Raw genomic sequence first — 25,855 nt, 5'->3', positions numbered from 1 at the left:
CCGGCTCGAATCCAACGCAGAGTTTAAAAACTAAACTTTCCAAAGTCACGCTTATTAAACCAAGAACATCGGAGACAACACTCGTCCAGAGGTGAGTTCAGGTCAGCCGGCCCGTCTTTATTCAGCTTTATCTAACAAGTAAAGAGGTAAAGAGCGACTTTATCCGCTCTTTGAAAAAGAAATACTGATGACACAGCAGAAATGAAGTTGTTAAAGAACAGTCACTCTGCAGTTAATCTGGAAAATGGGGTTTCGGGACCTTGCACAAGGGGAGAGCTTCACTTCTCCACTTCCCTCAGAATTAATTGTGTGCGATTCAAATCTGCCGTCTGCGAGCTGCCGCCCTCAGTGACTCGGAGACCCACGTCCTCTGTGCCGGTCTGTGGTGCCGGGGACTTGAACCCAGTCTCCTGCAGTCAGCAGGTCTGTGGTGTCGGGGACTTGAACCCAGTCTCCTGCAGTCAGCAGGTCTGTGGTGTTCAGGGAGTTGAACCCAGTCTCCTGCAGACAGCAGGTCTGTGGTGTCGGGGACTTGAACCCAGTCTCCTGCAGTCAGCAGGTCTGTGGTGTCGGGGACTTGAACCCAGTCTCCTGCAGTCAGCAGGTCTGTGGTGTTCAGGGACTTGAACCCAGTCTCCTGCAGCCAGCAGGTCTGTGGTGTCGGGGACTTGAACCCAGTCTCCTGCAGTCAGCAGGTCTGTGGTGTCGGGGACTTGAACCCAGTCTCCTGCAGTCAGCAGGTCTGTGGTGTTCAGGGAGTTGAACCCAGTCTCCTGCAGACAGCAGGTCTGTGGTGTCGGGGACTTGAACCCAGTCTCCTGCAGTCAGCAGGTCTGTGGTGTCGGGGACTTGAACCCAGTCTCCTGCAGTCAGCAGGTCTGTGGTGTTCAGGGACTTGAACCCAGTCTCCTGCAGCCAGCAGGTCTGTGGTGTCGGGGACTTGAACCCAGTCTCCTGCAGCCGGCCGGTCTGTGGTGTTCAGGGACTTGAACCCAGTCTCCTGCAGTCAGCAGGTCTGTGGTGTTCAGGGACTTGAACCCAGTCTCCTGCAGTCAGCAGGTCTGTGGTGTTCAGGGACTTGAACCCAGTCTCCTGCAGCCGGCCGGTCTGTGGTGTTCAGGGACTTGAACCCAGTCTCCTGCAGCCAGCAGGTCTGTGGTGTTCAGGGACTTGAACCCAGTCTCCTGCAGCCAGCAGGTCTGTGGTGTTCAGGGACTTGAACCCAGTCTCCTGCAGTCAGCAGGTCTGTGGTGTCGGGGACTTGAACCCAGTCTCCTGCAGTCAGCAGGTCTGTGGTGTTCAGGGAGTTGAACCCAGTCTCCTGCAGCCAGCAGGTCTGTGGTGTTCAGGGAGTTGAACCCAGTCTCCTGCAGTCAGCAGGTCTGTGGTGTTCAGGGAGTTGAACCCAGTCTCCTGCCGTCAGCAGGTCTGTGGTGTTCAGGGACTTGAACCCAGTCTCCTGCAGCCAGCAGGTCTGTGGTGTTCAGGGACTTGAACCCAGTCTCCTGCAGTCAGCAGGTCTGTGGTGTTCAGGGAGTTGAACCCAGTCTCCTGCAGTCAGCAGGTCTGTGGTGTTCAGGGACTTGAACCCAGTCTCCTGCAGCCAGCAGGTCTGTGGTGTTCAGGGAGTTGAACCCAGTCTCCTGCAGCCAGCCGGTCTGTGGTGTCGGGGACTTGAACCCAGTCTCCTGCAGTCAGCAGGTCTGTGGTGTTCAGGGACTTGAACCCAGTCTCCTGCAGCCAGCAGATCTGTGGTGTTCAGGGACTTGAACCCAGTCTCCTGCAGTCAGCCGGTCTGTGGTGTTCAGGGACTTGAACCCAGTCTCCTGCAGCCAGCAGGTCTGTGGTGTTCAGGGACTTGAACCCAGTCTACTGCAGTCAGCAGGTCTGTGGTGTTCAGGGAGTTGAACCCAGTCTCCTGCAGCCAGCAGGTCTGTGGTGTTCAGGGAGTTGAACCCAGTCTCCTGCAGTCAGCAGGTCTGTGGTGTTCAGGGAGTTGAACCCAGTCTCCTGCCGTCAGCAGGTCTGTGGTGTTCAGGGACTTGAACCCAGTCTCCTGCAGCCAGCAGGTCTGTGGTGTTCAGGGACTTGAACCCAGTCTCCTGCAGTCAGCAGGTCTGTGGTGTTCAGGGAGTTGAACCCAGTCTCCTGCAGTCAGCAGGTCTGTGGTGTTCAGGGACTTGAACCCAGTCTCCTGCAGCCAGCAGGTCTGTGGTGTTCAGGGAGTTGTGAACCCAGTCTCCTGCAGCCAGCAGGTCTGTGGTGTCGGGGACTTGAACCCAGTCTCCTGCAGCCGGCCGGTCTGTGGTGTTCAGGGAGTTGAACCCAGTCTCCTGCAGCCGGCCGGTCTGTGGTGTTCAGGGAGTTGAACCCAGTCTCCTGCAGCCAGCCGGTCTGTGGTGTCGGGGGCTTGAACCCAGTCTCCTGCAGTCAGCAGGTCTGTGGTGTCGGGGACTTGAACCCAGTCTCCTGCAGCCAGCAGGTCTGTGGTGTTCAGGGAGTTGAACCCAGTCTCCTGCGGCCGGACTCATTCACCTCAGTGACTCCAGATGTGAGTTGGAACCCAGAGGAGCTGGACCTGAGGAGGTGAGTGTGTGTAGCTTGAGGAGCACACACGACAACACTGAAGACACAACATGTCTCCTCCTCGTCTGTCTTCAGACGCTGGTCTCCAAGATAATGATATCATAATAATGTTACCATGGCAACCACATGAACCACTAACCTCAACATTTGTTCTGAACTCATGAAGAACACCTTAATCTGAGGATTACATGAATCATCACAGCACCTCTGACCACCTCTAATTATTCTGTTATTCTGTGTGAAAGATGAAACCAGATTATTTCAAAGTACAGGATCTTCATGAATCCTGTTTCCTGGACCTGTTGAGGTTCTGGTTCTGGTTCTGGTTTTCAGAGCGGTGCCTCTCGAGTCCCTCGCTGTGGTTTGTTTCCACGTTGGCTCGGCTCGGTTTGGATTGACTCGTTCTTTTATTGTGTGATGGGCGGCCGAGCTCGCGTCACTTTCTCTCTCCGGTAACTTCCATTGCTTGTTTCAGCTCAGAGAGACGAGATGTGACCTCACAGCTCATCTGTCAATCCACCGGAGACGGGTTTTATCTCCACCTGACAGAGAGGCTGCACCACAGCTACACAACACACACTACACACATCGGCCTCTTTCTAATTTGAGCCAAACAAACCAACCATCACACACACACCGGCCTTATCTGAGATCTCTTACAAGATGGATGCTGCGGCGAAAGTTGAAGCTGAATCGCTTTGCCAGGTCCCACATCGGCCCCATGGACCGCCCCCCCCCCCCCCCCCCCCAGCTGGTTCAGATCCAGATGCTTGAGGAATCACAGTCTGTAAATCTGTTCTGTCACGATGGTTCCAGAGCAGATCTGTCCGGTTCCCCTGCCGGGCCCTGCACTCCTGCTGGGAGGCGGCCGAGCGTTTCATCAACACAAGTGAACACATTGTGTTGTCTAAACACATCAACAAGGTGTTCCTGGATCAGAGGTACTCCTGCAGGCTGGCACGGGAACAACAAGCAGCAGGTAACATAAGACTGAGTCTGGTCCAGCTGTCCCCAGATCAGTGTGGCTTTAAAACATGTGTTGGATGCTGCTGAGCTGGAAACTGTTTTCATCACAGGAACAAATCAAGCTGAGCCCGGTTCAACCTGTTTACATGAGTTCTTCATCCTGATTGGTCCCTGGCAGAGAATCAACCGGAAGGTCCAGAGGACGAGGAGACACGTCCACAGACTGAGAGACGCTCACTCTCTCATTAATAGGGACATTTATGCAGGAGGACACATCAGATTCAGATCAGCTGCTCGATAACGAATCCCTGTGAAGTCAAACTAAACTTCATCATCGTCCAGCGGTCGAGGGACGATTCTGAAAACGAGAAGAAACCACGACGCAGACGTCCAGAAGCTCTGAACGTGATCTAAGATGAATCATCACTGCACATGAATAACACGTGAGTTCACTCTATAAACATGAGTGATCATGTGTTCCAGTTAATGACTTCACCAGGTCACAGGTCACAGGTCACCAGGTCACCAGGTCACAGATGGCAGGAAGATGACGTATTTAAGCATTTTGCATTTCACTTTTTACTTCATTTTTTTATATCTTTTATCTTTTATAAATTTGTATTTAGATATGTTTATGTCTAAATAAATGCTACTTTGTATAAATATTAGAAAAAGGGAGTAAATAAGAAGTAAATAGTGAGTAAATATATATTGTTTTTTTTATTGCTTTTCTTATGTGTGTTGTATTTATTGTGTTTTTATGTTTCTATGTTCATTGTATGCCCCAATAACCAGAGCAAATTCCTGGTTGGTGTAAACCTACTTGTCAATAAACACTTTCTGATTCTGATTCTGATCATGAGTGTGCACTTATAAGTGATAGAAATAGAACTTCTACTAGGTTTATGGTTGTAAAGCAACTTTTGGAAACTGTAGAACTTTGCACTCAGAGTTCTGACGCCTGTTTCTCATCTGAACTCACGATGCTCTCCCACTGGCTCCAGGTGATTCACTTGTTAATGGACGGTGGCTGGTTTGGATCAACCTCAGGCATCGTTTATAAAAACACGACTGTGTTTATCCATCCGCCCTTATGAGAGCATCGTGCCCAGACTGTGCTGTTGTCACATTAATCCACGAAGAGGGTTCATGATCTCAGCGGCTCATATTCATATTCATTCATTAACAGCTTCACCTCTACAGCTCGTCCCTGCTCGGCCGGCTGCACCGTCCACTTCACCGCCACCACACGGCTGATTCCAGAGGCCGCGTGTCTCTCAGGCCTTTCACCGCCTGCACATATGATCTGCCAGCTGCGTGACTGTCACTGCAAATAATGTGATTGTGGTTCTGATCCCGGGTTGTTAACATTTGGAGCTGCCACTGGCGATCGCAGCAATAACCCTGAGTGTCTCCACGGTGGAATTTGGCAAAATCAAATCCTTTTAATTATATCAAGTGTTGTGTGTGTGTGTGTGTGTGTGTGTTTGTGTGTGTGCGTGCGTGTGTGTGTGTGCATGCGTGCGTGTATGTGTGTGTGTGTGTATGTGTGTGTGTGTGTGTATGCGTGTGTGTGTGTGTGTGTGTGTTTCTGTGTGTGTGTATGTGCGTGCGTGTAGGTGTGTGTGTGTGTGTGTGTGTGTATGTGCGTGTAGGTGTGTGTGTGTGTGTGCATGTATGTGTGTGTGTGTGTGTGTGTGTCTGTGTGTGTGTATGTGCGTGCGTGTATGTGTGTGTGTGTGCATGTGTTTGTGTGTGTGTGTGTGGAGTCCGGCTGGTTTGATGGTTTCCAGAGAGTCATATAAATCATCAGCAGACAGATGAGTGGCTGCTCTGCTCTCGCCTCTCCATGAACTCCATCTGCATGTTCTCCTCTAAGAGCAGATCTACACTCATGACCCGGGTCACAAATGGCCCTGTGCTGATGTACCGCACCTCGGAACGTCTCCCTGCTGTCAGCTGGTCTCCAGTTAGCTGTGATGAAGGGGAACTATGGGCCCATTGCAGATCCAGTCCTGATGTAAATGTCTCACGTATGATTGACCCGGGCCGTCCGGGCCCTCGTGGAGCTTGGTATTGACAGAACAGGATTTATGGAGCGATTTGTATTGGACTAAACTGTTCGTCAACGACTGGCGGAGACAAGAGGAACAAGGATCAATAAACATCTGGAGACGACGACTGGAAGCACAACAACAAACAAGATGTCAGTGAAATGAGAAACTGGTGCAGAGAGAAAAGCCTCTGAAAAGATGGAACCTTTTAAAACCCTGAAGAACATCAGTTCAAGAAGAGGAAGGTTCACAGATCTTTGAACTGAAGTTTCTAATCACAGCCTCCAGCCTTTAGAACAGCTAATTGATTTAGTTTGTTTATAGCATCAGAAAAGGTCCAGTGTAAATATTCAAAGCCCATTAGCTGTTGGTCCTTTATGGTCCCAGGTCGATAGAGAAGCAGTAGACAGATCATTTTAAAGGTTAATTGTTGGTCAACAAGTTAAAATCAACAAACACAAATCCACGTTACCACAGCTGTTACTTCCTATTGTCTGTCTAATGTTTAATAGACCTAAAAGCCATTTCGTTAATTGGGCTCATCAGATAAAAACGTCTCTAATTTGTGAAATACTAGTCCTCGATGTTAGTCCCATAAAGAGAGTTAGAGATCTTTCATGTTACTGGGACGACCCCAGTCGAGGTAACAGAAGAATCTGACGTTAGAGATCTGGGTCAAGTTTATCATCCAAGCTTCCGCAGGACGTGGTCCCTGCTTCTGGATGGGAACAACTGAGACATGAAGACTAATGGAACTGGGGCATTAACAGTCATGTGAGACGGAGAGATGGGCGGAGGTAGAGTTCTCCGGGAGAAGGAGGCCGACAGGTTTGACTGAGCAGAAGAGGAACGAGAGGTAGATGAAGAGAAGCTCCGTGGGAATGAAGACGTGAAGTGACAGCATCAGAGCAGCTCGGGGGAGAGAGAGCGTCTTTGTCTTTCCTCGCTCGCCCACTCCTCCTGCACGAAGTCAAGAAAGGCCTCCGTCAGACATAGTACTGCCCCCCCACGAACACACACTCCTGACGATTCAAGGAGTAAGAGCCTCCGTCACAGAAAAACACATCTTGAAGATCATTTTGCTGTTATTACACCGAGCCATCGATAAACTATTAAAAAAAGCCTCTAATGGTGAATAATCACCAGTGAATAACGAGCTCAGAATTCTAATGAAGCAATTTTCTGTGTTTTCGTGGAGAGAATTTACAGCTGAAGTGTTTCTGTTCACTTTAAATACTTTCATTCCATAAAGGTGTCGTCTTCTGGGTGAAAGCTGGAATCACCCGGAGCCCATTACAGGCTCAAGAGGAGTTATGAGCCCTTTCAGACCTTTGCTTACTAAACCATTATGCTTTCAATGAGAAGTGCATCCGTGTTTATGAAATATTGACGTGTGAACGTTAGAAGAACACTCGCTAAGAACAGAGCACTTAAAACCTTTGAAATGAAGCCAAGAAGAGCAAAGCTGCTCTGGTGTTAATAACTGAGGCTCACGTCAAGTCATCACAAGTAGAAGAAGATTCAAGGTTTAAATGTGATTAAACAACCTGAAGCATGAATCTGTCAACATCAGCTCTTTGTAATCAGGTATCTGTGCTTCATGAAAATGTATATTTATATTCTAAATAAACTCTAAATAAAATCCAGAGAGCTGCTCTCCGTAGAGCTGTTCTACGTAGAGCTGCTCTCCACAGAGCTGCTCTCGACAGAGCTGCTCTCCACAGAGCTGCTCTCCAGAGAGCTGCTCTCCGTAGAGCTGTTCTACGTAGAGCTGCTCTCCACAGAGCTCCACTCAAGGGAACTGCTCTCCAGAGAGCTGCTCTCCGTAGAGCTGTTCTACGTAGAGCTGCTCTCCACAGAGCTCCTCTCCAGAGAACTGCTCTCCAGAGAACTGATCTCCGTGGAGCTGTTCTACGTAGAGTTGCTCTCCACAGAGCAGCTCTCCACAGAGCTGCTCTCCACAGAGCTGCTCTCCAGAGAGCTGTTCTACGTAGAGCTGTTCTACGTAGAGCTGCTCTCCACAGAGCTGATATCCACAGAGCTGCTCTCCAGAGAGCTGCTCTCCGTAGAGCTGTTCTACGTAGAGCTGCTCTCCACAGAGCTGCTCTCCAGAGAACTGCTCTCCAGAGAGCTGTTCTACGTAGAGCTGTTCTACGTAGAGCTGCTCTCCACACAGTTTTAAACCACGGTAAATAAGTTCCAGTGGCTCAGACATCGTCAGCAGAACTCAGATCACCGACCGCAACCAATAAACACAGTCAACTGGAACTGTGTGTGAGTACCGCTCGGCCCGGGGCTGCGTCCCTGCGTCCTTGTGGATCTCTCTCATCCTCCCTCCCCCCCCCCCCCCCCCCTGTTTCATCCTGCTCTTCCCCTGAATACAGGACGAGCTCCTCTTCCCGACAGTTTCCTGTTGAACTGGAAACACGTTCTTTTACTCATCCACTCCGGAGGCCTCCGGGGGACTCCCAGGGTCGGACGGATTCAGAATAACTGCTTCTCTACATTTTTACTCTTTATTCACATCTGCTCGTATAAATCTAACTCTGCAGGCCTCTAATAAACAATCCTATTAAAGTCAGTCAGTGAATAAAGGCTGGATTGTTATAGGAACATGGTGGAGGAGGAATCCACCGAGACTTTCATGGTCACATCTTATCAGCGGCTGCGATCTAAAGCTGCAGTGACCTACAGGTTAGAAGGTAAGGCCTCAAAGTTGCTGGTTCAACCCCGGGCCAGGAGGATTAATCTGATCAGAACCCCCCCACCACCATCACCACCTCCACCACGTCCAGAAAGATGGTGCTGGGGAATTAAAGCAGCTCCTCCCATGATTGGATCAGTGACCCTAACCCAAAGCAGAGGTCAGAGAGCGAAGGAGGAAGCAGCAAACATCTCAGATCAGCAGCGTCTCAGCTCCAACTCAAAGTCTCTGTTTCTCAGCTCTTCACTTCTCAGAGATACGATCACCACAGAAGGTTCCAGCAGCTGCTGAAGCATCTGACGGGACACTTCACATTACATGGTCCTTCAGACGCAGGGAGAAAACACTGCTCAGCTCTCAGATGGTGGAAAACCAGGAGAATCAATCTTCATATGTCTCAAGCTCAGGGACAATTTGAACTGATTATCATTATATGAGTGTTTTATAGACTCAGGCTTCATCCATGTGACCATCAGAGGTACAAGATGAATCCATAAAGCAGTGAGAGAGGTGCTGAGTCTCCAGTTGTTCTGAAGAGACAACAGACAAACAGATCTTTGTAATTTACCATCTTAAACCATTATCTGTATTTTGTACTGGTCCGGTGGTTTACTACAATATGTAGACACACACAAACACAAACACACCCACACACACACAGACACACACACACACACACACACACCTGACCATGATCACTCTTCTCTGAGTGTAAACCTGCTGTTTTGAAACAGATGAGTCCAATTTGTCTCCTGGAAAACAACAGCAAGAGCCATCACTCCAATAAATACAGGGAGGTAAGCAGGCAACACACAAACACACACACACAGACACTCAGACACACACACACACAGAAACACACACACACACAGGTTTAGGGTTTAGATCTAATGATCAATAAACGCAGCATCTTAACAAGTTTTCTGAAGTAAAAACCTCCAAAGACTAATTTATAATAAACAGAAAGATTTTAAAATCACTAACGACCAAGATACTGAAATGAGGGAAGAAAAAAAAAGAGGAAACACAAGTAACATGTATGAAATTACAAACACACCATGAAGAAATGGTGAGAACATTTTACTTATGCATAAAAACTAAAGGCAGAAGGAAGATTTATGAAGGAAAATGTAAACAAAATAAAAGAATATTGATAGAAATATGAATCTTCTTGCTCAGATCCCTTCTCCTCTAATGATACAGTAAGTGAGCTGAGCCGGATCATTCTCAGACAATTAGTCTCATCTGTTTGAACAGAAAAGCCAATTAGAGCGTCAGCGAGCCGAGCTGCAGAGTTCATCACATTAAGTGTGAATTACAAAGACACGGGTCAGAGGTCAGAGGTCAGAGGAATTGAACCCGACCACGTCACAACAGGATCACAAGCAGGAGGCCACGTCTTCGCTGGAGCTGCAGCTGACTGGTGTGAACGGGATTAGAGCGGCAGCGGGAGCCGCTCTGTGTCTCAGCCTCTTTGTGGGGAGCTGGAGGCATGTAATCCGAGAGGATTGGCCTGACAGATGGTTGCAGGGAGATTTTCCGTTGGAGCCTTGGACGCAGGGTTTGTCGATGGCATTAAAGTGTTTCATATCAGAGTGTGTGGGCGTCGAGCGACTCTCTGAGTCAACAGCCTCGATCGGGACAAAGGGACAGATCACAGGCCACAGGTCTGAGATGAAGCAGCTGAGAAACATCAGCTGAGGAGCATCAGCTTCACAAAGAGCTCGGACCTTCTCCACCGCTCGCTCTGCTGCAGTTTACATCTTCACACGTTTCCCTGTAACGTGTCAACGGTAGAAAACACAGATGTGAGCTCATCTCCCGACAGAGTTGTGTTTGTGTCATTAGAGTTTGTGTCATTAGAGGGAACGTGTGAGGGAACGTTGTCTGTTGCTTCAGCCTTTTTACACGTCCTTCTCATTTTGTTAAATTTCAGGAGGCGCAGACTATGACAATGAAATTATACGATACACATTTTATTAGAAAGAGACTCACACAAGAGAATCAGCAGAAACACAGAGACGGGGATGGAAGAAGAGCCATGAAAACACAACCTGAACAAACCTCGGTGAGATGAGACAACACACACACACACACACGTCTCTCACACACACACACACGCCTCTCAAACACACACATACACACACACGTCTCTCACACACTGTGTCCCTGAGGACAAGGATCATGGGAAGTCTGAGAGAGGTGAGGGTGAGAAACCAGCTGGGGTGTAATGACACACACACACACACACACACACACACACACACACACACACACCTAGCCAACCTTGCACCAAGTCATATTGATCAGTCACCCCCCCCACTCCTTTGTTTTTCACTCTCACTTTCACCTCATTTTTCTTTCCACCCCCCCTCTCTCTCTCTCTCCCTCTCTCTCTCTCTCTCTCTCTCTCTCTCTCTCTCTCTCTCTCTCTCTCTTCCTGACTAAATACAACAGAATTCATCAGCATGAAGATAGTTCATGTACGTAGCTCTGGTTCGATACCTCAGCACGGACAGGAAGTGTGGGAGGAGCTCTTCACAATAAGAGCATTTTGTCTGAATCAGCATCACGACGTAAAGAGCAGGTACAGGAAATAAAATCAGACGAGTGACAAAGAGCAGAAGCTTTTACATCCACTTAGCATGGATCTGCTCAGACAATGAACAGGTGTGTGTGTGTGTGTGTGGGGGGGGGGGGTTATGACCTTTTAAAGAGCAAAACTGATGAAAACACACACATGCATATGCATCTGCATGTCATCGTTATTAAACTGCAAGGAACACAAATACCTCCATTAACATTAATGACCTCTGCTGTGTGTGTGTGTGTGTGTGTGTGTGTGTGTGTGTGTGTGTGTGTGTGTGTGTGTGTGTGTGTGTGTGTGTGTATTGTGACGAGTTTTCTGTGTCGTCCTGACACAAGAGTCATTTAGCAGAGTGTGTGTTCACCGGCTGTTTCCAGTGAACGCAGGACGTAGAGAATCAAAGTGATTCTGAGGTCGACAGGTTGAAACTGACGTTCAGAGGAAGTCAGTCACATTAAAGTTAGAACATCAGTTCAATGACTCATCATCCACACTGATGCTTCAGTAAACCACTGCTGGGTGGGACTCATCATCATCATCATCATCATCATCATCATCATCATCATCATCACCATCATCATACTTTTTGCCACAGTCACACCTTCATCCTTGTTGCTCTCGTCATCGTCTTTAGCATCATCTTCATCTTCATCATGACAGACGTTCATGTGCTTCAATTATCATCATATAAACATTCCTGTCTTCATCGTCATATCAGCCGGCACAGGGATCATCATCATCATCATCATCATCATCATCATCATCATCATCATCATCATCATCATCATCATCATCATCTTTATCACTTCAATATGATATCAACGCCTCAATCAGCTCAACACTGCAATCAGTCTACAACCACTTTCATCCTCATCATCCTCATCATCATCTTCATCATCCTCATCATCAGGGGGGGGGGGCATCAAACACCAGCAGCTTCCTCTGAGCAGGCAGCCGCCACGAGCGTTTAGGAGGCTGATACCTGAGAGGCTCCTTCACCAGGAGACAGCTCCATCCAAAGATTAACACACACACACACACACACACACACACACACTCACACACACACACACACAAACACACACACACACACACACACTGCAGCAACAACACAGACCAATCTGCAAAATGCACTGCAGTCAAAACCCAGAGTGTCTCACACACACAGCCTCACACTCAGCGTCACACACACACTCAGCGTCACACACACACAGCGTCACACACACACACACAGCGTCACACACACACACTCAGCGTCACACACACACTCAGCGTCACACACTGTACACACTGTACACACAGCGGCCTTACCTTCCTGCACGGCCTGGAAGGGGTTGTTGGGCTCGATGAGTTTGATGGAGTGAGTGATCTTCTCGCTCTGCAGGACGTCGTCACTCAGGCTCAGGTCGGACACGGCGAGCTGGAACACCTCGTCGTCCCGCACCGCGTTCTCCTCGAAGATGGCCCCTGGGCAGGTCGGAGGACACAGAGAGGGGAGTGTTACTGGGACCAGTCAACTTCAAGAAACACCAGCTCAACAGGAACCAGCATCGAGCTCACAGAGACGTTGACTGAGGCTGCAGCAGCTTCAACACTTTGCATCTCAGTGGGTTCAGGCTCTCTAACGTGTGATGAAGACTGTCGACATCTTCACAGGAAGAGAAGCAAACTGCGAGGAAAGTGAAACTCAACTCCGTCTCTACACAGACGAACCAGATTAACTCCCCCGATGGCTCCGACTAAATAAATCAAACAAGAGCAAAGACTGAGAAATCCTCCATTATCCTCCTGAGCTGAATCAATGGAGCAGAATCCTGTTTCAGAAGCAGAATCTTCCCCCAGAGGCTCAGAGACACGAGGCGAGGGCACACCGGGACTTTGTTTCTGTTCCAGTCAGGAAGCTAATTAAGAAGAGCAGAGGTGGTGAAATCAACAATCATCTGCCATGGCAACGGTTCCATCCCACCGACGCTGAACAATCGATTGTGTTCAACAGATGTTCTGACTCCGAGGAGACGGACCCGCAGCCGGGGGGTTGTTCTGCTACGTCCGGTCAGAACCGGTGCTTCATCAGAATCCTTCATCCTCATCCCAGTCAGCTCACCTCGAGCCCATGTTACTGCACAGGCTGTCAACTGTTCATTAACGTGTTTGTTCTGCTTTGATTCCTCTGATCTGCTTTCCAGATGTTACAGAAGGTTTCACACCTGGACTCAGAGCTGGACTTCACTCAGGTCTCATTCAGTTTGATGCAGGTGCTCATGGAGACAAATGGACCTGGTGTAATATATGATGAAATAAACTTTCCAAATTCTGCTCAGATGGTTTTTCATGCACAATTAAAAAATCAGTGCCTGCAAGTGAGAATAAAGTCAGATGAGGTGGGCTCAGCACCAGGACCCTGGCACCGGGTCCGACACCTCGGGGGGGAGAGCGGACACATCTACTTCCTGGTTTGATCGGATCAGCGGGTTGGAAACTGTGGGGTGTTTCCAGCTGGACATGAATCCTGTTGTCAGGGAGCTGAAGGGCGGCTGCAGACCTTCTGACTGCAACAAGTTGAATTAGTAATGAGCGCAGAGGGAGGAGGAGGCAGCGGCTCTGTGGGCTCACAATCCAACCGCCATGAATTCTACGCTCGGCCGCCGCCCGTCTGGAGAGGAGTCAGGAAATTAAAGGTTCAGCTCGGCCGACTTACAAAAGCCCGAGGTTTGCTCATGTCTGTCGAGCAGCCTTCATGCAGAGAGCTTTGATTTCAAATCTCTGCCCCTGGGATTCACCCCTGCACCACTTCAGTGTGCAGCTGAAGGAGATTAAGCTGCAGCTCAGACACATAAGAAATAGTTCCAGTGGATAAGAGATATGACAACATGCTCTGTGGCCATAGGGACACTGTTTGTCGAGTGGAGATAACGCTGTTTTGTGTGATTTATTTCCAGCGCTGTGAGCTGCACAAACTGAATAGCACCGTGCTGGGAAGAGAATCTACTGGGCAGTTACTGGATCTGAAAACCAGCAGGAGACCGAGGCCAGGAGACATGAACAAAAACTATGAAAGATTTTTTATATTTACACAATTCAACCTGTCGCCTCCTTCCTGTCCATGTGCAGAGTTCAGCCTCTGCTCCCAGCCACTGATCAGTAAACACTGTATATTAAATAAAAACATCCGCTTCCTAAAATCCTGTTTAAGGCAAATGCTGAAAAACCACAGTAACAGGAAGTATTATTAAACAGTAACTTAAAAACAGATGCTTCAATCCTTCAGGTCAGAGAATCAGGTTGGGAATCGAATGTGTGACGTGGAGATCGTGGCCTTTCCAGCGTGTTCACAGACGCTGCAGCATACAGAGAGCTTCACACCAGCCAGACGGAAAATGCAGACTTTCTGTTGCCAACAATGCAAAACAAACAAATCGATGTGAGGCCGACCTCCTCGTCTCTCTGGCTCCGAGTCAACCAGCAGTCTGGGGCTTGTGTTCCAACATGGCCGCCCGGGCGCGGGTTAGCTTGAGGGACGAGTCGCCTCTGTGATCCGCGACCATAAACCTGGGCGTCTTACTGGACCTATTAATCTCACAAAAGCTTTATGGAGGCTGGGACTCAGGAGGCAATATGCACAGGTTTTATTAAAGCACCTGCTGCCAGATGAAAATATGAAAATATCCCCATCTTCAGAAATAAGTAATTATCGCTGTGTGTTTTCTTTATTCATGAATCATTTCTCTTTCATCCATTGAGTTGATGATTATAATTACTGAGAAGAAGACGAGTGTTAAAAAATTCAATCAATCAATAAACAAGTCTGATATCGGTTCAAGAGTTTGTTGAATTATTAGATGAATGTTTTTACAGAGAGGATTTCGGATATGACTCTTGATCACTCCATTAATGAACTGTGTAAAAGATACTTATTTTTGGATGAATTTTAGAATGTGATTGATGAACGAACTCTTCAGAACATGGACTCGACAGCGAGGTGGAGATTTCTCTCTCAGGGCAGCAGAAAAACTAATTTAGAGAAAACAGCCGTTTAATGATTTGTGTTGTAATTGAAATCCAAGAACACAAATAGAAAATGTTTAGTAAATTAAACGGCTCAATGTTCAATGTGGACATTTCCGTTCCACTGGTCCGAGAGGAAACAGGTAGAGGAAAGAGAACGAGTGAAAACCTCTGCTCTTCATTCAGCACCACGGACAGAGGCTGGGATCTCTGTCCTGGTCCTGAACGTGATTAAAACCAGTGAGACGTTCGACTGGGGGCTGCAGCCACAGACTGGTTTACTGGTCTGTAGTAAAGATGGACGCTAGGGCTCAGTGCTGAGAGGAAGCCAAAAAAACACACTGTCACTCATCTTTACAAGAAATACACACAATATTCACACGACTGCTTCTACAGGCCGACGTCCTGCAGCTTCACCCGGAGGCTCCTTCTCTACAGGAGGATTTCTGCTTCACTTTAGAGTCTGACACATCTCTAATCACTCTGGGGCTTTGATCGACGACCAACACACACACACACACACACACACACACACACACACGCACACACACACACACACACACACACACACACACACTGGCCTTCCTCCTTTCATCACCCACTGAATCCATTCCTATTAGGACTTAATCAGTGGTAATAGAAGAGGTGTCATTTATCTTTTCAGTTAAATCACTGGTCACTAGCACCAGGAGGGAATCAGAGGCATCATGGTGGAGCTCCGCAGGAGGAGGAGGAGGAGGAGGAGGAGGAGGAGGAGGAGGAGGAGGAGGAGGAGGAGGAGTCTGCAGTGAGAGAGGAGGAGGAGGAGGAGGAGGAGGAGGAGGATGAGGAGGAGGAGGAGGAGGAGGAGGAGGAGGAGTCTGCAGTGAGAGAGGAGGAGGAGGAGGAGGAGGAGGATGAGGAGGAGGAGGAGTCTGCAGTGAGAGAGGAGGATGAGGAGGAGGAGGAGGAGGAGTAGGAGGAGGAGGAGTCACCTCTGCAGTGAGAGAGGAGGATGGGAACTTGCTCCCCGGTGAGAAACCGACTGGGAGTTAATCCTGCTTTTACTTTTATAGTGTTCAGTTATGGGTTCAACATCTTCACACTTTAAAACTCTCTTTGAATCTTTTTCATTCATCAATGTTGTTGATTGATTTATTAATTTGGCTGAATAGATTCTGATGATTGTATAATGAATTTTCCTGAAAATTGAAATGAATGCTTTGCAGTAATTTAGTTGATTATATGTTATATAAGTTTCTCATCAACGTTTGGCTTCATTATATTTCAGATGAATTCCAGATTTATTAAAGTGTGTGTGTGTCACTGAAGACAAACTGGTCACATATGTCACACATTGTGATTTTATAAACTTGTGTCGGCTGCTGAGCTCCAGATGTTTGCAGGACATTTGAACACCAGCTGTGGAGCTGGTAACATCCACTCAGTTCCATTCAGTCACGCTCAGCCGCTCTCTGGCTGTTTCTCTTATGGTAACGATCGTGTCAACGCCATTTGCCTCCTCAGCCCCCCCCCCCCCCCCTGGTTTCTAACGTGTTTCCTCCTCTCGGAGTCTGTTCCTCTCCACGTTCCTCTGAGTGTCACAGTGAATTTCAGGGAACACTGAAGCTTCTTCACTGAGTTCTTCACTGCCCCCCCGGGTCAGACACTCGGCTGCGTGCCACGTTTATTCAATCCACTGGATGAGGCCACAGCGTAATGTTAGAGGCCCGCCTGCTCTCTGTGTGTGTGTCTGTGTGTGTGTGTGTGTGTGTGTGTGTGTGCTGCAGGTACATGCTCTTGCTCAGTCTTTGCTGGGGCGGTGCAGGAAGCCGTCTGCCTTGTTCCCTAACTGGGTTAGTTTATCTTATTGGTTCCGGGTGAGAAAAGGCCACAGCTGTTCATTTGCTTGCCGGCCTCACAGATTGGATTCCTGCAGGTCGAGCTCGTCTTTCCAAACCTCGGCCACGGATCAGCAAGTCTCTCATTGTGCTCGCCCCTACGCCGCTGCCGTAAATCATCCCTCGTCAGCTGCCTGGCTCATGGGACGGGGGTAATCTCTCCAGCTCAGGCTCTTTATGAAAAGTGACTTGTTATCCGCTGGGCCTGAGGGACGTTTGAGGACCTCAGACCCGGAAGCCGGTCCACAGGGACAGGACAAGCTATGACCGGAGCCTGACAGATACGAGCTGCTGAAGGACGATAACAACATCGTCATTATTCATATCTTTATGTCTCCGGTTGTAACTGCCTCTGAAACAAGAAACAGTTTTCCAGCAGCTAAATGCTCCTGTGCTGAACTTCTGTCTGTTAGATGCTCTTCAAGCTGCTTCACGTACATGTTGGACATCAACACTGAATTCAAATAGTGACCTGAAAACCCTCCACAGCAGAGAGAAGCTCTGAAGAATCACTGGAAGCATCAGAAGACAAACGCTGGAGCAGCTGAACATTTATCATTTATCAAAATAACACATCATCTGGGACAGCATTTAGTTTTTAGGGAGTTTAATTCTATTTCTTTGATTTAAGAAACTCCCGCTCGTCCTGTTCCCCTCTTCGTTAATTCATTGACATGTACTTATTTCATTTTTCTTCTTTAATTAATAACTCATTTCTACTCACAGAGGTCAGAGGTGACTATTGTTGTGTCCATCAGAAACTAATTTCTGCTTCTTTTTCCACAAAGACTCCGACAGCGTCTCTACTCGTCTGTGAGCGGATTCATTTGTTTGACAACCTGGTATTTGTCAGATCTTCATGATGAGTTTCTTCCTCTTCTCTGTGAGGGAGGAAGTTAAATGTTAAATCCAAACCCTTCACATCAGCTCCTCTCTGACAGCTGCAGCTCTGATATTTCATTAGAGGACTGATTGGAGCCGTGTTTGTTTCAGTTTGCTGCTCTCGGCTCCGACCTTCAGACAAACTGACGCTTCTGGTTTCTGCTCACAAACACAGCAGCGTCTGTTTCTCACTCATTTACCCTCATTCAACCCAAGAAGAGGGGCGGGACTAATTAGTGGAAGCAGCTGCTGTTGTGACTAAATGAGAAGAAAAGCTGAAGAGCGTCGAGCACCAGCTCAGCAGGAGGTTTCACCGCTGACGCACACCAGAGCAGGAAGTGGGTCAGAGGAGAGAAGGTGAACCGGAGGTCCGAGCTCCACGTGTTCATGTGTATCAGCTCTTTTACAGATCCACCCCCCCCTACCCCCCACCACCACCACCCACCACCCACCGCCTGCCACTGATCATGGGGAATAAAAGACACGAGGGGACAAACAAACCGGGACATGTCACCGAGGATCAGGCCGCCACGAGACAGATGCTCAGGCGGGGGAGGGGGAGGGGGGGGGGGTTGGAACACTGTCACATCGGATCGGGGCGTCGTGTCGCGCTGCCAAGTCCGTCAGAGTCAGACTGTCGGGGGGGGGGGGGGGGGGGGTTCAATCTGAATCTATTTGTACTACACGGTACATGTTTGTTTTTTATACCTTCAAGTTAAACTTTGCAGATATCCAGTATGATGTCCAATGACGCTGATTTATATTTATTCATGTGGTCGCAGGGTTTTGAACCAACAGGCGACTGCTTCAGGAACAGTCAGGAGGTTGAGTAAAAACATAGATATACATGAAAACACAGGTTCTGCTTCTTCTCTCAAGGTTTTTACTTCAGTACAAGAGGATTCAGGGATTTCAATTCAAAAACTGGAGTCGAGTTCATAAATCCATCAAAGCCCAACGGCCTCCTCAGGAAACCACCTCCTGCTTCAGGTTCAGTAGAAATCTGTTGAGTGGTTTTACGTGATCCTGCCGACTATCAGACAAACACTGATGAAAACTAAAGCTCCTGAGTGGAGCTAATGAATCCAGGGTCGATCCTAAAGCTCGAGGCTCTCCACTAAACCACCGTGCCACGGGAACCTTCTCCGAACAATGTGGATTATTGCACCAGAAAGGTTAGAGTACAAAACCACAGACATTGGGATATTTACAGCAGTGCAGATGGTCGTGCAGGGACCAGTGAGGAAACGTGCTAATATGAATTAATGTTCTTTTATGGACGGGCAGGGGGTCCAGCCTGAAGAGGACCCAAACGTCCAGGAGTTTTAAAACCCTGTTGGATCTACATGGCTCCAGAATCCTGCAGCTGAGTCTCCTGCTGCAGCTTCACTGGAAACAGCCTCGTGATGCGAGCTGTGGTCCAGGAGCAGCTGGGATCCAGAACCCTGGGGTCACAGGTCGGGTTCTTCATGTGTCGGCTTCAGATGAACCAGCTTCTCCTCAGAAGGAGAAACGTCTCTGAAGCTTCTGTCCCTGACATGTGACCCATTCATAGCAGGTGCATCAGGTTCTGTAGGTTCTTCAGTGATGAGGTGGATAAAGAGGACAGAAATAACCCTGAGCTCAGACCTTGTCTCAACACGTCCTTCGTCCATAACTGGCTCCAGTGGCTGCTCAGTCTCGGTGTTTGGCATCGACCCGTCTGTTATCTGTTGTATTTAGTGTTCTGTGTTCTGCATAATCCTGAAACACTGCTCTGTGTTCTGAGATGCAGATTTTCTCCTGAGGGACGGAAACCTATCTGTTCATCTGCGTCCATTCATCCCCCCGCCCGTCCTCCACAGGACTCGTGGAGGCGTCCTGTGAGTGGACGGAGAGTCGTGGCCGAGCGGAGACTCGCTGCTCAGCAGGATTCATCTCCAGTGAATGTCACAAAGATAATTCTATAATTAGACAGCCCGCGTATAAAAGAGCGAGAGGAAACAGACTCCCTCTCCTCCAGATTAACTGCTCACATGAATATTCAGCACATTCTTGGTTGTGACTCGTCTCATCGAACACACTAGTTTGTCATTGTTAAGTGATGAAGCTCCTTGTTGTGTTGTTTCATTTCAACCTCACGTCTGCTTGTAACTGAGATTCAGGGTTTAGAGAAGGAATCTGTCTCAGTCTCCAGGAAAATGATTCAAAGGAAGTAGATTCGTTTTTAGCTTCGACTGCCCTTCCTCCTTTTTCCTATATGCTTCCCTCTGTCGTTTCCTCTCCTCTTCTCTCCTCCCTTGTTTCCTCTGCATGTCTCTTTTCCTCTCCTCTTCTCTCCTCCCTTGTTTCCTCTGCATTTCTCTTTTCCTCTCCTCTTCTCTCCTCCCTCGTTTCCTCTGCATGTCTCTTTTCCTCTTGTTTCCTCTCCTCTCCTCTCCTCTCCTCTCCTCTCCTCTCCTCTCCTCTCCTCTCCTCTTCTCTCCTCCCTCGTTTCCTCTGCATGTCTCTTTTCCTCTTGTTTCCTCTCCTCTCCTCTCCTCTCCTCTCCTCTCCTCCCTTGTTTCCTCTGCATGTCTCCTCTCCTCTCTGAACCACAGGCCACCGCAGTGCTGCCACAGTTTGATGGACTGAGCTGCAGCAAAGATCTAAACATGTCAAACCCTTAGATAATTATTATTCCTCTCTTATTAGTCCTCTCTTCCAAACGCCAAACTACCGCATCCAATCAGCCTCTGAGTGGAAATAGTGCAATCTGGGTTTTTATGCTTAAAGTGCGTTTGATCAGTCGCTTGAATCTGCTCGATTGACAGAAAAGTGACTTAACAGATATCACAGGAAATCAGAAGATGAAAAATAAAGAGCAGACAGAGAGATGGGGGGAGAGCGAGAGAGAGAGAGAGAGAGAGAGAGAGCTGCTGCCTCCCTTTCTCCAAGTGATCTGTGGTCGCGAGGTTTGTTCAGCGCCTGAACAGTCGGCGTTTGTCCCCCCTGTCATCTCTTCCCCTGGCAGAGTTGATTTACATTTCACTCACGTCCAATTCAAAGTTCAGGCTTGTAGATGAGGGGAGGCGAGGGAGAGAGGGATGAGAGGGGAGGAGGAGGAGGGAGGGAGGGAGGGAGGGAGGGAGGGAGGGAGAGAGAGAGAGAGAGAGGGAGGGAGGGAGGGGTGGATAAAACAAAACCCTCCAAACACCCACATCGGGCCAGTGTCTGCTGCCAGCCTCATTTTCTCTGCATGAGAATGTGAATATTCACCGATATGAGCTCTCTGAGGCAGGGCTGGAAGGATGGAAGGATGGAGGAATGGAGGAATGGAGGAATGGAGGGATGGAGGGAGATATAATGGAAGGATGGATGGATTGATGGAGAGATGGAATGATGGAAAAAAGGATGGCTGGATGGAGGCATGGCGCAGCGCAACACTTGCGGGTACTTCCAGGAGGCTGCACGGTGCGTGTGAGCCTGGATGCAACAGCCTCCTCCTCCCGGGAGCCTGGCACGGATCGGAATGATAATCAGGTGTGAAGTCGGGTCATTTCTCTGCCTCAGAGGGTGTTTGACAATCAGTGCATGCTGGGAAACTCTCACATTCATATCAGCCATAACTTGAACACATCGATGTGCGTGTTTCACGCACCATCAGTAAAAACAGTCTCAGCACAACAGAAGCAAAGAGGAGCCGCTCCGGCTGGGTCTTACCGATGTGCACGATGGAGTCGCCGCTCACTGTGTTGCATTGCAATATCCACAGGGAATGAAATAACAATATCAGCATTTCCATCTCCGGCTCGAGCCCAAAAGGCGCATCCACGGATCCACCTCGCTGATTTCTGCGTTTTCTCCAGTGACGAGCAAATCCAAAATAAAGCGTCGGTGCGTAAAAGCGGGAGCAGCAGCCGCGGCGCCAGCAGCTGAGTGAAGACCACCAACAGGAAGGAGCGAGACCCAAATCCAAGAGAGCAAACTGTTGGCCGGAGTCGCGACGAAGAGGAGGGTGGAAAAAGAGAGAAAGAGAAGCTCCCAGGGCTCCGGGGAGAAACAGAGCCGGGGAAGTGAGGAGGGGAGCGGCGAGGGACGAGAGGAGACACCGGGGGTTTGATTCAGAGGCTGAGATCCACCGGACGAGCAGCACTGACTCTCCACCTCCGAGTCTGAGACATAACACACTGCAAACTGCGGAGGAGGAGGAGGAGGAGGAGGAGGAGGAGGGACGCGCGCTCTCTCTCTCTCTCCCTCTCTCTCTATCACTCTCTCTTTCCCCCGACCCACGTGACTGCAGAGCCTCTATCTACGGCGCTGGGAGCCCGAGTGGAGAAAGAGGTGGAGGGATGGAGCTGGAGAGAGATGGAGAGATGGAGGGATGGTTGGATGGGAGCCGGTGCGCACCGCGGAGGAGGAGACGGGGTGAGAGGGAGTCGCGCCGCTGACGGACACACACTCGGTGCTGCGGATCTGTGGAGACGTCGGTGCCGGTGATGAACAGCTCGAGTTCACGTTTCACGCGCTGAAGTTGGTGGAGTCGGCGTTGATCGGTGGATCCTGTTCCGCTTCTCCTCTCCTCCTCTCCTCCTCTCCTCCTCTCCTCCTCTTCTCCTCCTCTCCTCCGCTCCTCCTCCTCTCCTCCTCTCCTCCTCCTCTCCTCCTCTCCTCCTCTTCTCCTCCTCTTCTCCTCCGCTCCACTGCTGTTGGATCTTCTGCGGATACATCGCACTTCTCTGTTCGTGCCTTCGCGTAAACTCAAGGCAGCGATGGTAGTTATCTTATATCGTAGAGAGTAAAGATGTATGAGTTCTATTAGAGATCACCGACCAGGTTATCGACCACCAGGGCTGGTTCTGGTTCTGGTTCTTGTTCTGCAGAACCTTCAGTGATTCTGGGAGACATCATGTCTCCTCCCGGCACCGGGGAGAGGAGGACGCGCGGCGCACGGACAGGACGTGTCCGAGGCTCCACTGATCTCTCTGGGCTCGGGATGAACAAACCTCCACATGAGGCGAGCGGAGGCTCCGTGCGTGGCTCCGTGCGTGGCTCCGTGCGTGGCTCCGTGCGTGAAACCGTCCCACGGCTGCATGGGAAGATTTTCCAGACACGGAGAAGGAGCGAGAGTCAAGAATGAGAATCAGAAATCACACAATGAGGAGCGAAGGGAGTCGTGATAGTTTGGGGCGAGTAGATTGGAGTTGATAGGGAGAGGGGGGGCGGGGGGGAGGGGGGGGGTCACACAAGCTGATCTACCGCAGGTTTCAAACCTCGGATGCGTTTGTCTCCCGCATCTTGAAACCTGGAGACCGAGGAGGTTCACGCACAGTGTCAGGGTATCCGCATGTGACGTCATTGACCTTTCCTGTGATGTCATTCCAGGTGAAGCCTGAACCGGAGGAGAAACCGGAAACTGGACATTACTACACTTGACCTTACAATTAAAGGATATTTCTTGGAAATGAATTTGACTCAGAAATGTCTTTTAATTGTTCGGCTAAGTTTAGTTCGGTTTAAGTCCTGAGCGGAAGATCCGCGACACCTGAGCTGGCGCCCCCTGCTGGTGGAGGGGCCGACGCTTCAGCACCACGCCAGACCGGACAGCTCCTCATGAACACACTTTGTACGCAGCCCCGGAAGTGACACATGTGTCTGACCAATCAAAAGATTAAGAATGAATATGACCAAGTGGCTGTTGATTAATCGTGTGAAACTATCGATTCCTTCAGAACTTAATGTATTTACCATTTAATCAATGATCACGTCGATATATATATATATATATGTTAATGTATTCTACGTTCCAGACTTGTCCTTCTCTTTTCCACCATCGTGTTAAGAACTGGATGAAGTGAGGTCACAGGAGGAAGTGAGGTCACAGGAGGAAGTGAGGTCACAGGAGGAAGTGTGCGAGACGCTGTCGGAGCCGAAACATCGGATGAAGCTGAAGTTCAACCCTGAGTTTGGAATATTGCCAAGGACAAGGATGACCGCTTTTACAAAATGATATATCTGAAATATTGAAATATTAATTTAGAGTCTTTTTAAAGTCTCATATTAAATATTTAACCAACTCTATTATTTATTTGGTATGCATGTAATAAGTTGTATTCTGGACTCATCAGTGGCCTGAGAGACTCGGTTCCCTTCACTGAACACGTTTTATTTTGAAGTATCCAAATACAGTAGATTTATTCAGGCCCAGCGGATGTTTTATTGAACGAGGCTTCATCAGCTCTCGACTCACACGCCACCGAGTCGGCTCCACTCCGCCGGCTCCACCGGTTGAATCAGAAGATGTTGTTGCTTCTTCTCGGCTCTGCACCGGAACACGTGAATGGGATCTGACGAGGCCGGGGCGATCGATGGACTCTGTTAGAAACGCTGATGAGTGCGTGGAGTCCCGCCTGGCTTCCTGTGAGTGGACAGGATGTGACACGCCGGCCTGAAGCACGCCGCTGTCACGCCACAGATCCTCAGTGTCCCCATCAACACCCTTCATCGTCTTCAACTGATATCAACCTCATCATCCTCAAGTCCAATCAGTGCATCCACTCGTGAACTCAAAGAGAAGATCATGATCACATCTTTACCAAAACTGATCAAAACATCAACAATCAGTCATTAACACATCTTCTTCGTTACTGTCACAATCACTGTAAGAACGTTGATATGATTCTTCCTCATCCTCCTCATCCTCCTCAGCGATGTAGTGATGTTATGATCATTGTCACAATCACTGTAAGAACGTTGATATGATGCTTATCTTCCTCATTGGAAAAGCTGATATCATCATCAATGTTTTGATCATTGTCCAAACTGAAATATCATCCTCGTCTTCCTAGTTGTTAATGCTATCATCATCATCATCATCATCATCATCATCATCATTATCATCATCATCATCATCATCATCTTCATCATAATCATATCATCATCAATGTTTTGATCATTGTTCAAACTGAAATATCATCCTCGTCTTCCTAGTTGTTAATGCTATCATCATCATCATCATCATCATCATCATCATCATCATCATCATCATCATTATCATCATCATCCTCATCATCTTCATCATCATAATCATATCGTCATCAATGTTATGATCATTTTCAAACTGAAATATCATCCTCGTCTTCGTCGTCATCCTCCTCAACGATGTTTTGATTATTGTCACAATAATTGTAAGAACTTGGATATGATGCTCATCTTCCTCATTGAAAAAGCTTTTATCATCATCATCATCATCACTATATCCTCATCCATGTTATGATCATTTTCAAACTGTAATATCATCCTCATCTTCCTCAATGTTTAAAAAACATTTTTGATAATCTGGATTTTCAACAATTTAATCTGATAAAAAACAATGAATTAAAATATTGTTATTAACTTTGTGTGTCAGTATTTTTATCTTATATACATATGAAGTCATTTTACATAATGTTAACATCAAAACACAGATAACACATATTCTTAAATATTTTACTGTCCTAATAAACAACACATTATTAAATTAAAAGTGTTTTTGATTTGTTTCAGGTAAACGTTATGATACATGTTCTCGTTCAGTCAAATACATTCATTGAAAGTGTGTAAAAGTTAAATATGTTCTATATTGTAACTTCTCAGTTTTACAGGACAAACACGAGCTCATAGAAAACAGTGACCAGGCTGATCTATGGAACATCACACCTCCTGCTGGCAGCACGCTGTTACTGCAGGGGGTGTTTAGAGGAGATGATGAGAGCAAACAGACTTTTACATTCAAACTAGAAAAGAACGAGATTAAACTCAAGCATCAGCGAATATAGATTTTATATTATATATAATAGATTATGACTCTGCTCTCATTCACATCAGTTTAACTCCTGCAGGAGGTGAGCGGATCCATCAGCTCTGCATCCACCTCCTCTACAGGAAACAGGAGCAGCGTATAAACACTGGTATTTATATGTATATATATATGTTAACTATTATTAAGACTATAAGCACAATAATCAATGTCAGAGTGATTTTCTATTTGCCTAACTGACATAAATTCTTTATAAAGATGTTTTATCACTGATGAAGATCATTTTGTTTCTGCTGCAGTTCACAGCTCATCAGGTTCAGTTGTTGTGTTTATAACAAGTTTGCGTGACTTCGTCTCAAAGTGTGTCTTTGTGCGTTTCAGCACGTGATCACATGTGCAGGGACTCTGCCTCCGAGCTTGAACAGAGTGAATCCA

General features: G+C 48.1%; 1 protein-coding gene and 1 long non-coding RNA gene across 3 annotated transcripts in view; one reads left to right on the top strand and one right to left on the bottom strand.

The window, feature by feature from the left end:
• grid1b (glutamate receptor, ionotropic, delta 1b) overlaps nucleotides 1-21,778 on the bottom strand; it is a gene marked incomplete in the record, with an annotated part of 244,236 nt that extends 222,458 nt beyond the window's left edge. For both annotated transcript variants that reach the window (XM_062414339.1, XM_062414340.1), the window contains 2 exon segments: nucleotides 12,209-12,364; nucleotides 21,346-21,778. In XM_062414339.1, coding sequence (XP_062270323.1) covers nucleotides 12,209-12,364; nucleotides 21,346-21,427 — 238 coding nt within the window.
• Nucleotides 21,779-23,148: 1,370 nt separating this feature from the next.
• LOC133931616 (uncharacterized) lies at nucleotides 23,149-24,691 on the top strand. Its single transcript, XR_009911915.1, has 2 exons — nucleotides 23,149-23,248; nucleotides 23,433-24,691. It is a non-coding gene; the product is annotated as an uncharacterized LOC133931616 (long non-coding RNA).
• Nucleotides 24,692-25,855: the final 1,164 nt, after the last annotated feature.

This window comes from Platichthys flesus, chromosome 20 (genome assembly GCF_949316205.1).
Source record: "Platichthys flesus chromosome 20, fPlaFle2.1, whole genome shotgun sequence".
Taxonomy (NCBI): Eukaryota; Metazoa; Chordata; class Actinopteri; order Pleuronectiformes; family Pleuronectidae; genus Platichthys; species Platichthys flesus.
This window is presented reverse-complemented; position numbering and strand designations above follow the sequence as displayed.